At 65.6% G+C, this 12861-nt stretch overlaps 3 protein-coding genes across 3 annotated transcripts; 2 read left to right on the forward strand and 1 right to left on the reverse strand.

The window, feature by feature from the left end:
- Positions 1-6033: 6033 nt before the first annotated feature.
- On the forward strand, positions 6034-7453 carry EMIHUDRAFT_98020 (hypothetical protein; the record flags this gene model as incomplete). The annotated part of the gene is made up of 2 exons (XM_005790508.1): positions 6034-6254; positions 6334-7453. The coding sequence occupies 2 exons, from the start codon at positions 6034-6036 to the stop codon at positions 7451-7453; spliced, it is 1341 nt and encodes a 446-aa protein (XP_005790565.1).
- Positions 7454-7999: 546 nt separating this feature from the next.
- Positions 8000-9239, forward strand: EMIHUDRAFT_200616 (hypothetical protein; the record flags this gene model as incomplete). The annotated part of the gene is made up of 2 exons (XM_005790509.1): positions 8000-8181; positions 9005-9239. The coding sequence occupies 2 exons, from the start codon at positions 8000-8002 to the stop codon at positions 9237-9239; spliced, it is 417 nt and encodes a 138-aa protein (XP_005790566.1).
- A 519-nt stretch (positions 9240-9758) lies between these two features.
- On the reverse strand, positions 9759-11618 carry EMIHUDRAFT_200617 (hypothetical protein; the record flags this gene model as incomplete). Its single annotated transcript, XM_005790510.1, has 3 exons — positions 9759-9770; positions 9897-10877; positions 11568-11618. 3 exons carry the CDS (start codon positions 11616-11618, stop codon positions 9759-9761), a joined length of 1044 nt encoding a protein of 347 aa, XP_005790567.1.
- Between the last annotated feature and the right edge of the window lie 1243 nt (positions 11619-12861).

Below are 12861 nucleotides of genomic sequence, written 5' to 3' on the forward strand. Positions count from 1 at the left end.
GGGCACCCTTCCGTGACGCGTGAGCGATAGGCGAAAACTGGAGGTTTTGGCGGCCGGCGCCAAAAGTCGCCGCGCGTGTCTGGCAGACAGTCGAAGTCTGGTCGGACGGACTTAGAGCACCCTCCTCACACTCTGTTCTACAGCGTATGTGGCGGGTCTAGCTGCTCTAGCTTCGTTATACAAGCGTCTAGGAGGTGTGTCATTATTTTCGAGCCTGAAGAGTGAAGTCTCTCAGACTCTCTGACAGAGCTCTGCCGCAGTGAAACCACCCCGGGGCCAACCCGCTTCGGTTTCGTCGGTTCCAAGTGCACTAGGAACCCACGAAACCCGAAAAGAAAACGTGTACCCCCCTTCGAGTGTATCTTGAGTGTTGCTATGGAGCGTCCGGTTCAACGGTAAGGCCCAGTTGTGGCCTAGGGCATCAGAAGGGACCAAGAGGAGTCCAGTCTGAGCCATAGAGCCCATGTCTTTGCCCCCGAAGGTCGCGTTCAAATGCCCGGAACGGACGTTACAGTGGTGTCCGGCTGGCGCGATCACCGAGCTGTGACGCTCAGGGAAGCCCGATGAGGTACTGGTTTCTTTGCCCAGGGCTGGCCTTCCCCCCAGGCTGGATCAGCTGAGCAAGGTTTGGGGAGAATCCTATATTGGGATCTTCATTCAGATATATTGACGGATGGCCGAAAATGGGCAAAAACGGGGTGATTTTGGTCCCCTCGCCGGCATTGCGGTGCGATGCAAAGAAGAAGCAGCTCCACCGACGAGGACGCGCCCGACAACGACAAAAAAGAGGTCCGGCATCACCATCTCTCTCTCACCGCAACTCATCTCAATCTCAACAACCCCGAACCGACGAGAGGGAAAGCATGCTTCGAAACTGACAACTGACTCATCCCTGGTCTCCTGCCACCAGCCTTACCCCGTCTGCCTCCATACCGCTTTGCTACAGCATACACCCCGGCTCGGCTCCCACCCCGGCTCGGAGTTGCTTTCGCCGCTTCGGGGCCATGTTGCTTGGAAAAAAACGAAAAAAAACGTATGTAAATAATGTCGGTCAATACCTCGCAGTACGCAGAGGACGCGAGGGGCGACGGAGAGGAGTAAGGACAGGCGGAGAGCTGTGGTCGACCCACGCAGTACGACGGTGCGGAGTCGGAAAGCACGGAATAGAAGCTCACCGCTCCCGCGCTCCCCCCCTCTGCTCGAGCTGGCCAGTTGTCGGCTCGAGCAGCAGGGCTCATAGGTCTGGGAGGCGCGGCTTTAGCCTATGCAACTTGGCACAAGACCAGTCCAAGCCCTCTCACCCGGCGCCCGGCGCGGCGGAGCAAGACCAGTCCAAGCCCTGTCACCCGCATTCCCCTGCCACCCCATCCACCTCACTCATACACCTGGTCGCATCTGGTCGCACCACCGGCGCGGCGGAGTGCAACTACGGCACCAAAGGCCAGCTGGCCGAGGGCGCCGCACCAAGAGAGTCATATTTTCCTGCATGGCGGTTCATCCTCTATCATTGCGCACGCAATGATACGTGGCGAGAGCCAACTACTAACAAGACGCGTTGGGAGAACTTAATAGACTCGGAATTCAACCGTCGCAAGGAGAAGTGTTGAACTTGACCTACAAAGATAGTCCGACTGTACACGAGAGGGAAATGATAAAAACAAGTCTGTTGTTTGCCAGTTTTTGTGGATTCAGTCACGCGCGCCACGGCCAACGTCGACGACGCCGGCGCTGGTCGCTTCCGCGTCGAGCCGGAGGGCCTGACCCAAAGAGGGGTCGGACTATGAAGTGAATAATATGGAAGTACCCCTTGAGGTCACCGCGCAATATGCTTCTGCAGCTGGAGGTCGTAATGTGAATCGTAACGTGAACCGTGCCGTAGATTGTCCAATCACGTATATGAGGTTGTACTCTGTACATCTGACCACAGTGTGCGCACCCGACAGAGATCAGAGAGACGGGAGCCCAGAACGACGCCAGAAGCCGCGCGCGCCGGCCGCTTTTGGTGGGGCCCGCCTCAGGCATCCCCAAGGGAGCCTCTGCGGTGCCACATAAGCAGCTTAGTGATTGTCGAGACTTTAAGTGTTTCGTTTGAAGAAACGGGGGGGGGGGGGGGGGCACTCCGCTCAGCTTAACGCCCTGTTAACGCCCAGTCCCCCCTCGTACGCGCAGGCGCGGGCGCCGCGCTCCTCGCGACCAACCTCCCGGCGCCGCTCGCGGCTCTCCGCTCGGACGCGGAGACGGAGACGGCCGACACGATCATGGGCGAGGCGCCGAAGGACTCGTCCGAGGCTGCGGATAGCGCCGAGAGCCCCGTCACGTTGAAGAGCATCATGGCCGAGTTCGCGGCGTTCAAGAGCGACATGCAGAAGAAGGACGCGGCGTTCAAGGAGGAGATGATGAAGAAGGAGCAGGAGGTGCAGAAGAAGGACGAGGAGACGCAGAAGAAGGACAAGGCGTTCAAGGAGGAGATGAAGAAGAAGGACGCGGCGTTCAAGGAGGAGATGAAGAAGAAGGACGCGGCGTTCAAGGAGGAGATGCAGAAGAAGGACGAGATGATCGCCGAGCTACTCGCCGCGCGCAAGACGGACCACAAGCAGGTCCAGATGTCGGCCGGCGGCGAGGTGGTCGAGCTGGTGAGCGCCGCGGACCTCAAGGTGCTGGAGGCGCGCGTGGAGGCGTACGAAGCGCGGCTCGCCGCGCAGGACGCCAAGATTGGCGCGCTCCGCGACAAGCCGGCCCCGCCCAACCCGCCGGCGGCCGCGGCTCGCCCGCCGGCAGCGGCGCGGCGGCAGCTCTCCTCCGCGACTGGCGACGAGACCGAGGTCGCCATCACGGGGAGGAGGGCGACGCTCTCCTTCAACAGCCGCACGCTTGACCTGACGCCGACCCGCCTGACCGGCGAGGGGGACGGCAAGCTGACGTGCAGCGGCGAGCTGCACGCGACGGACTTTGTCACGGCGGAGGGAGGAAGCCTCGTGGAGCAGTTCGAGTCGCTTCGGAGGTTTGTGGGCATGGTGCCGCCGTCGCCGCCGTCGACGCCGCCGACATCGCCGCCCACGCCGCCGCCCACGCCGCCACTCCAGCCGCCGCCATCACCGCTTCATCCCTTTGCGCTGCCGGCTGGCGCAAACGCGTGGTACCGAATGGGCGAGTTTGACCTCACGGCGCGCCTCTGGCCGGACGCGAGCGGCAGCAGCAACGCGGCGACGCTGTCGGGCGACGGGTTCTCGCGAGTTCGCGAGAGCGGCAACGGTTCGCCGTGGTTCGTAACTGCGCTGCAAGGCGGCACGTCCTCGGTGATCCGGTTCGGACCCGGCCGCATCATCGAGAGCGAGTTCACCATCTGCTCGGTGACGAGGTACACCGGAGGGCTCAAGCGCCGGATCCTTGACGGGGGTGAAGAAAACTGGCTCCACGGACATCATAGTGGTCACGTCGGCGTGGCGCACTACAGCGGCTGGAAGACCTCTCCTCAGGGACTGAACGACTCCCCCGACACGGACTGGGTCGTCATTTGTGGCACGAACGCGGGATCGCAGCTGAAGCTCGTGAATGGCGCGAACGTGGGCACATCAGATGGCGGCTCAGGCGACACGTCGCTCTGGGTCAACGGCGGTCTAGTTAAGTCAGAAAGCTCCGACTTTGCCATCGCGGAGCTCATCGTGTGGCCGCGCGGGCTGGCGAGCGCCGAGATGTACGCGGCGGCGTCCCATCTGAGCCGCAACGTGCTCGGCGCCTTCCCGCCGCCCTCGCCGCCGCCGACTCCTCCGTCGGTTCCCTGAGTCTGAGAGCTGGTCTGGGGCAAAATCTGAGGGAGGGTGTAGAGGATGTAGAGTGTAGAGCGCTGTAGAGCTGTAGAGATGTAGAGCGCTCTGGAGCGCTGTAGAGCTGTAGAGCTCTACATCGGCTGCGTGACGATGTGTCTCCCTCCGTTGTAGAGCGATGTAGAGCGCGATTTTGTTGTAGAGCTTGTTGTAGAGGCTCTACAGCCAAACCGCCGGGAAGGCAGTGACTCAAAGAGGTCGAGTCGCACTAATGGGGTGTCTCCGAGCTTACTGGAGCTCTGATGGACGGCCCTGACTATCCCTGACACACAGAGAGTCACTCTGACGGCACACAACCTCACCCTATAACTGCGTCATGACCAGCCTGCCATGCGTCGCCGGTGCCGCATTCGTCGCTGTGCTTCTTTAGCAGGCGGCGGACTGTCGGCTGCGAGGACGGTCGCATTTGCGCGACCGCGAGGCGAGGCGAGCATTCAGACGCGTTGCATGCGCCATGACTCGCGCCAGCGCGTGCGGGAGCTCCTGGCTGAGCGTTGAGTCCAAGCGAGTTGCGCTGGCCACGATCGCTACGCCGAGCCGAGCTGACGCGCCGAGGCGCCGGCCAGTCGCAGCCGCGAGGCATGCCACAGCAGCAGAGGCACCTGCCACCCATTGGGCGGGCAGACAGAAGGCCAGGGCAGCACTGGAGGGTGCAACGCGCCTCATGTCGGAGAGCGACCGTGCCTCGTTCGCCGCTTATGATGTAGAGTTTGTTGTAGAGATTTCACGTTGTAGAGCGCCTCTACATCTCTCTACAACGGAGGCAGTTCGTCACGCGGTGGATGTAGAGCTCTACAGCTCTACATTGCTCTACAGCGCTCCAGAGCGCTCTACATCTCTACAGCTCTACAGCGCTCTACACTCTACATCCTCTACACCCTCCCTCAGGGCAAAATCTGAGGCAAAATCGAGGAAACCGGCAACATCCCGGGCCTTTACCAGGTATACCCGGGTTTTTCCAGGTATACCCGCAAAAATACCCGGTATTTTGCCGATTTGGCTGATTTTGGGCCCAAACCAGCCTCAGACGGCTCAGAGCCCGGAAAATTTGATGGTTTCCCCGGGAAAATAGAGAGGATCAGTAACCAGCCTCCGGCGGGGCCCCCCGCTACCATCCAAACCCGAGTACCGGTCTACTATCATAGATATAGAGGCTCAAGTGTGACATGAGTCCACACACATACGACATACACATACACAAAGCAACTCTCACGACACACGGGCACCGGGTGGAGCGGCGGCGGCGGCGGCAGCGGCACGCGCGGGCGGACGGATTCGGACGGGGCGGAGCAGCGACCGCCTGGGCGGCCGCTGCTCTATCTGCCAGAGCGCGCCGTCTGCGCAGCGCCGTCAGGTGCACAGGGAAGCGTGGCGGCGCGGGGACGCGCGGCGGCGGTGGCGAGCAGGCGAGCGGCCCGCGCGCGGCGAGGCGGACAGGTGATCGGCAGGCGGGTGATGGGCCGGAGAGTGACCGCGCCGAGCGATCGGAGGCGAGCCGATCGTCGCTCGGCCGCAGCTGACCTCGAAGGCGTGCGGAGCGCGACTGTCGGTGTCGGAGGGCGGCCGTCATGTGGCGAGGAGGGAGGACGACAAGTGCGCGTCGCACGGGTCGCTCTTCATCGGCCAGTCGAGCGGACGGTAGCGTCGGTCAAAGTGAGGGCCGGTGTGGGCCGGTGAGGCCGGCGAGATTCGTTGCGAGATACGGTTCGCGCCCAAACAAGTTTGGACGCTCTGGGGACGCGCCGCAAAATCAAGCCCATGGAAAGGGGGCTTCTGGGGCGGCCAAATTCACACCTCGCGGGACTACTTATGTTTTCGTAAACGTAGTTGTGGCCCCCCGCTACGTCGCACGAGTGCAACCGGGTAGCGGGGGGCTAAAAGAGAGGGTGCTGTAGAGAAAAAAGGAAAGGAAAAGAGACGGGGTGCGAGAGGAAAAGTATATACAGCCCCCCCCCCCCCCTTTCGTTTTTGGGTTTCGCGTTTTTCGATTTCTTTTTCCAATGTTCGTGGTCAAGGTTCGTGGGCCCGCAAGACAGCTTCCGAAGCCGGGCAAAAAAAGAGGGAAAAAAGAATTATAACGCGCGGGACTGGCTTTTTGTAACAAAACAAAGAAACAAGCGAGCCCACCGCGGGCGCGTCTGCCTGTCCGTGCCTGGTGCGCCAATCTCTGCCCACAGGTAGCGTTGTGCGAAGCGAGTTTTATTCGGTGATGGTGGCGCCCGCTCGCGCGAGCTCGTCGCGGGCCACAGCGTCCGAGCGCCTCATGTTGATCCCAGCCATCGACAAGAGGAACACGAGTGGCTACAAGAACGTGACGTACAGCCGCAGCAAAAAGAAGTTCGAGGCGAAGGTGCACGCTGATGGCAAGCGTGTCCACCTTGGCCGCTTTGACACCGCCGAAGAGGCGGCCACCGCCTACGCTCGCTCAGAGTACGGCCGCGCCGACGCCGCAAAGCTGCTGCAGCCTCGCCCGGCTCCCTCTGCCGCTGGCGCCGAGGCGATACTGCAGGCGGAGAGAGGGCCTCACCCTCACCGCCAGCAGCAGCAGCAACAGCGGCTACAAGGGCGTCCGCTACTGCCCGAAGGAGCGAGGCAGCAAGAAGTACCAGCTGAGGGTGAAGGTCGACGGCAAAGATGTCCACCTAGGACGCTTCGACACCGCCGAGCAGGCGGCGCTCTTCTACGCCCGCAGGGAGGCGGGCAGGGACACCAGCGATCTCACCGCGCCACCGCCGCTGCCGCCGCCACCTGAGCCTTCCTCTGCCGCTGGCGCCGAGGCAGTCCGGCAGGTGGGGAGGGAGGGCCTTACGCTCCTGGTCACCAGCAGCAGCAGCAACAACAGCTACAGGGGCGTTTGCTACGACCCGAAGCGGGAAGGCAGCAAGAAGTACCAGCTAAAGGTGATGGTTGGCGGCAAGCAGGTCAGCCTCGGCTGGTTCGCCACCGCCGAGGAGGCGGCGCTGGCGCTTGCGCGGCACCTGTGGGACACGACCGTCCGCCTGCTCGAGCCGCAGCCGCAGCAAGCACCGCCGCAAGGCGCAGCAGGGCCTTCCGAGGCCAGCAGCTACTACTACGAGGAGGAGGACAGCTTCGACCCGACGGACATTGCCGACGCCACGGCTCTCTCGCTGCTCTCCGACCCGCCGCCTTCCGTGAGCAAGCAGCGGGCGGCGAGGTGGCAGGCGCGCGCAGCAGAGCCGGCGGCGAGGGCGGATGCTGCGGCGACGGCGGCGGCGCAGGCGGCGGCGGGGGCTGCCCCGCCATGGGACGAGGTGGAGGTGGAGGTGGAGGCGGAGAGCGACAGCGAGGAGGAGTCGGAGATGGAGGTGGAAGCGGCTGCCGCAGTTGCGGGCGTGTCCGCGGCTACAGCAGCAGAGGAGGAGGCCCTCGAGTGCGTTATTTGCTTGGACGACCTCAGCGCACACCCCGAGGCGCGTCTGCAGTCTCGCGACCCTAATGGCTGGGGCGCCACACGCTGCTGCCAGAGCCTCTTCCACTACCGCTGCCTGCACACTTGGCTCAGCGACGACAGCGAGGTCGAGACGAGCCGCGGTATGGAGCCGATAAACACGGCCTGCCCGGGCTGCCGAGGCTTCGTGTCGAAGTCGGCGTCGCGCATGCTTAGTTAGAGTGGGGAACACAGTAACTACGGCTTTACAGTATTCTCTTGGGTGTCTGCGGGGGGTCCGCGTTAAAGCGTGTTTGCGTGTGTGCGCGCTTTCTGAGTCAGCTTCGTTTGGGTCGCTCGAAAAACAGCTACCAATATATCGTTAGATCGGCGCGCGACTAATTAGAAGACCGAGGGCGGCGCGCCGCTGTCGAGGCCACGGAAGAGGTACTTCCAGTAGGGATCCCCACCGCTCGCCCGCGATCGCGGTTTGTTGCGTCTCTCCCGCTCTTGCTCAATGGCATCCCGACCGCCGCAGTCTGCCCTCTTCCTCGAGCGCGATCCTCGCCACGCGCGTCGCCTCTCCACTGGCTGCGCACGCATCGACGCGTGCCTCGGCGGCGGCTTCGACGCGCACGGCCTCACCGAGATTGCCGGCGCGGCGGGGACGGGCAAGACGCAGCTCGTGCTGCAGTGCATGCTGCAGGCGCAGCTGCCGCCCGCCGTCGGCGGGCTCGGCGGCGGCGCGGTCTTCCTGCACGCCGACACCCCCTCGTACCTCGCACCCATGAAGCGGCTCGAAGAGCTGTCGCACTCCTTCGCCGCCAAGCACGCAGCGCTCGGCGCGACGTCCGGGCTGCTCATGTCGTTCGTGCACGTGATGCAGCTCCACTCGGCCGACGCCCTCTGGCAGACGCTCAAGGACACCGAGTGGCTGAGGACGAAACAGGCGCTCCGTCCTTTCCCAGAGTTTCCGAGCCGCCCTCTGCCACACTCTGCCGCCGAGCCGCCTCTGCTGCTGCCGCCTCCGCCACCTTCGCCGCCCCGGCCGCCTCTGCCGCTGCCGCAGGTGCGGCTCGTTGTGATTGACTCCGTGGCCGGGCTCTTCCGCACCTCGGACGAGGAGGGAGGCTCGCGCGCCGCAGCCGCGTACGAGCGCTCCCGCCAGCTCCTCCGCCTGGCGGCGCGTCTCCGCCAGCCTCGGCCACCGACGCCGTTGACTGACGATGGATGGCCGATTGACGAGTTGTGTGCTCTAGGCGCGCCTCCGCCAGCTCTCTGACGCCTTCGACGTCGCAGTCCTCGTCGTCAACCAGGCGCGCGCCTCCCCTCGCGCCGCTCTGCAGGGGAGAGCATTCGGCGGGCTGCCGGCCGCAGACGGGCGGCCGGCACGCTCCCGCGGCCGGCGCCGGTGGCACGAGATGCGCCCGCGCCGCCGCATCCGCGCCGCCGCATCCGCGCCGCCGCATCCGCGCCGCCGCATCCGCGCCGCCGCGCCCGCGCTTGCGCGCCCGCGCCTCGCCGCCGCGCCTCTCTCTGCGGTGCGCACGACTCCCCCCCCCCCCCCCTCTGCCGCCCCTCCGCCCGTCCGCTGGCCAGGTGACCGACAAGCCGCTCGACACGCCTGCCGCCGCCTCGGTCTCTGCCGCCGAGGCGGAGGCGTGTTTGAGCGGCGGGGGCGACTCCTTGCGCGTGCCCGCTCTCGGCCTCTCCTGGCGCAGCTCGCCGCTCCGGCAACACGCGCGCCTCCGAGCCGCTCCACTGACCATGAGCTGACGCACTCGTCTCTTAGGTCGAGCTCCGTCAACACGCGCCTCCTCCTCACGCGCCACGAGCGGCCGGCGGCGGCAGAGGCGCCGCCGCTGCCGCCGTACGCGACGCACCCCGGCGCCGCACCCGTCGCGGAGGAGGGCGGCGGCGGCGGCTTGACCTTTGCGCGGGAGATGCACGTCCTCTTCTCCCCGCGGCTGCCGCACTCGTCGTGCCGCTTCGAGGTGCGGGCGGAGGGCGTGGTCGGGGTGGGCTGAGGCTGGGCCAACCAGCCTCATCTCTTGGGGGCCGCGCACGCCCAGGCGAGCGAGGAGGCGCGACCTGGGCGACTCGTACGTTTCCAGGGATGGCATCGCGTGCCATTCATGTGACGATACTCGAACTGTGGTACTCGGTGTTGTATCTCTGTCCTATGCCGCCTGCGCATGCGTTCGTTTATTGTGGAAGACGTGTGTGAGACTCTTGAACTTGAGATGAGAGAGATAGGATATGTCTCAGATGACACCCCATTCCTTCTCTTTTCTTCGTGCCTATGTAGAGACTGAGGGCGAGCCCTATCGATACATGCATGTGCATGCACATGTGCACGCACACCCTTCTAGAGTGGCAGCCCTAGTGCTAGTTTTACCGCTGCCCTGCGGAATGCGTGCGAACACACATCTACTCTCTCCTGCGGGCGACGTAGCCCTCTACCTCTCCCCCAGCCCTGCAAGCCTCCGTCGGCAAGCCGGCCGGCGTGCTCTATACTTGGGCGCTCCCCTACGGGTGGCCTGCCCTCACGCCGTGGTCTAGAGCGGGAGCGTGCGCCGCTCCTGCCTTTGTGCGCCGCCGCCGGCCTCGGCCGCGCCCGCCGCGTCGTCGGCAGCCGCGGCGGCGGCGCGTTGCTGCCTCTTCGTGTCGAGCTTCGCCTTCACGAGCCGCTCGAGCTCTTTGCGCGGCATCTTGGAGAGGAGGCCTTCGAGCGTGGAGAGGCGGAGGGCGCGGCGGAAGCGGGCCGAGTGCTGGGGCGTCTCCTCCTCGACCACACCCTCCAGAGGGCCAAACGTGTTTACTCCCACAACAACGCGGGGCGTGTCGGCGGGCCAGCGGTGGACGTACGACGCGGCGTGCGGCAAGTCGCCGGCGGAGAGCGTGGCCTGGTTGAAGGCGTACGGCGCGTACCTCCACCCTCCGTCGCGCCCCCAGTCAGGGGTGGGCAATTTGGACGCCTCGTCCGCGGGCGGCGGCGCTAGCCGGCACTTGTAGCCGTGCGCCGCGTAGTGCTGCAGGCCCGAGAGGTGCGCTCCGAAGGTCCCGCCCTCAAAGTCCGCCGGGCCGAGCGGCGACAGCTGCAGCGTGAGGGCGTGCAGCGGAGGCCGGAGGAGCCCCGTGCGGCGGCGGTACATCTCCGCGTAGTCGACGTGGTACTCGGTCGCCGCCCCCTCCCCGCCCACCACCGACCAGACAGAGAAGCCGTGGATGCGGTCCAGATCCGGCGCGAGGAGCTCGCCCACGCCCCGAGCCCAGAGAGAGCAGAGAAGCCGCGCAGCCAGCCGCTCGACGGCCGGCTCCTCGTCGCTCGGCGAGGCGAGTTGCAGCGTCCCGTCGTTGGCAATGCCCTCGAGCCGGCAGTAGGCGCCCCACGGCCCGCCGTGCTGGCAAGAGAAGGTGTACGCCTCGACAGCCAGGGCGGCCTCTAGCGCGTCGTCCAGCCGCACCAGCTCGCGCCCGCGCCCACCTCGAGGTGCGAGCCGCTCCGAGCGGGGAGGCGGCTGCGGGAGCACGCGCGGCGCCACGCAGGAGCACGTCGGCGGCCGGAAGCCGTCGTCGAGCGGAATCGCCGCTTGGTACGGGTCGTTGGGCGGAGGCGCGTCGCCAACGGCGGCGAGACGCTCCGGATGCACCGGCGAAAGCAGCTGGCGGCGCTCCAGAAAGCGGCGGGCAGCGGTGGAGATGGAGGTGGCGGCGGCGGAGGCGGATGAGGAGGTGGTGGCGGCGGAGGCGGCGGAAGAGGAGGTGGCGGCGGAGGTGATAACGGAGGTGGAGGTGGAGGCAGCGGCGGCGGCGGCGGCTAAAGCTTCCGGCTTGGGAGTCGCCATGACCTGTGTTAGCGATTTCCCAGCCCCCGAAAGCGGGGGAACCTTCTTTTCTAGACCGCTAGGATTCTAGACCGCTAGGATGAAAGGGACGGCGGGCCGTACGCCCTGCCGTTCTGCGACTCCCTCGCCGACTGCCCAATCCCCCCCTCTCCCCTTCTCCAACCTCGACGAGCCGACCATGACCGTTGAGCCTCTGCCGCTCGTCGCCGTGCCGCGTACCCACCAGTGCTTTGAGGGGGAGAAGAAGGCTCGTGGCTCGTGTGACGTCGCGTGCGCTCTGTCCGCTGTCGGTCGGGGTTGATTGCCTGGTCGCCCATGCTCACACCTCCGACCTCCCGCGGGTTCCAACAAGAGATCCTGCACCCATCAGTATCGTCTATATCGACGTGGCAGTGCTCTCATCGTACATCGAGCACAACAATCAACATAATCAACATACCTAAAATATGTTTGGGGTGTGCGGGTGATCGGTGTGCGGTGTGCGGTCTGAGATTCATTTTGCATGACTTGCGGTTGCAGCTTGCACATGCACGTGACCCCCCCGTGTTCTGTTGCCATCCTCGTGTGTTGCTCGTAGTTTTGGCTGTGTACAGACTACAGTAGCGCCAGCGCGAACTCGCCGTCTAGGCCTCCACACACTCGTACACCCCCCCCCCCCCTTCTCCTCATCGCTGATCAGAATAAAGAGTCATGATCGTGTCGGTTGCGCCAGCCACGAGCAGGTTGCGCAACGGGTGGAAAGCGAGGCACGTAATGGGCGCGATGCGCGCGCCGAGAAAGCCGTCTGCGACAAGGAATCGTGTAGTGAGTCCAAATCCCCAGGACCCCCCCCCCCCCCCCTCCCCCGGCGCGCACCAAAATATCTCACGGTCGAGAGCTCGCGCGCCCCTCCCACTCCAGAGATGTCGTACAGCTTGAGGAACTGCGAGCGGGAGCCCGAGGCAAGCAAACCAGAGGAGGGGTGCAGCGCGAGCGCCGACAGCGACGGCGACGCGTGGCGGTGCGAGTCAACCTACCGCAGCCACGACATCAGCAACGATGTTGAACAAACCCCCACCGCCCCCTCCCCACCAAAAGGCACCGGCAGCTGGCAGCGCGTCTCGCCCAGCAGCGCCGCGCTCGGCGACAGCCCGCCCCCGCCGCACCACCCACCTGGCGCCGCGTCCCCCCCCTCCCCGCCCCCCACCCCTGCTGCCCCCCCCTGAAGCCGGCGCGGGTCGACCAGCCAAATCTCCCCCGAAGCGGCGGCCGCGGCCAGCCGGCCGGCGGGCGCGGCGGGCTGGATGGAGACGGCGGAGACGGCGCCGCGCCCAACGACGAGCTGCGCCACCACCGCGGCGGCGGGCGGAGCTCGTGGGTCGAACGAGCGCACGCAACCATCCGAATAGCCAGCGGCGAGCAGCGGCGACGCCGCGTCGGCAGCAAGCGACGTGACCTGGCCGGCTGACACCGCCGGCGCGCTCAGCCGGCAGACGAGCGCCTGAGGGGCACGTCGTGGACATGTCCTGGACGTGTCGACACGGACCTGCGCTCCACGCAGGGGAGCGCCTCGTGCCGCACGTCCCACAGGCAGAGGTCGCCCGAGCCGCCCCCGGCGGCGGTGAGAGTGGCGCGTGCGGGCTGCCACGCGAGCGAGAGAGGCGAGTCCCGCAGCGACACCTGCTCACTCACCACGCCATGTGCGATGTACCACCAGAGCTCTCGCTCGCTGTGGCTCTCCCCTCACCTCGGCCGGCGCAGCCGACGCCTGCCACGCGCTGAGGAGGTGCGGCCCGTCCGCCGCCGCGTACGAGCGCCAGAT

The sequence above is a fragment of the Emiliania huxleyi genome (assembly GCF_000372725.1).
Source record: "Emiliania huxleyi CCMP1516 chromosome Unknown EMIHUscaffold_12, whole genome shotgun sequence".
In the NCBI taxonomy this organism is placed as follows: domain Eukaryota; phylum Haptophyta; order Isochrysidales; family Noelaerhabdaceae; genus Emiliania; species Emiliania huxleyi.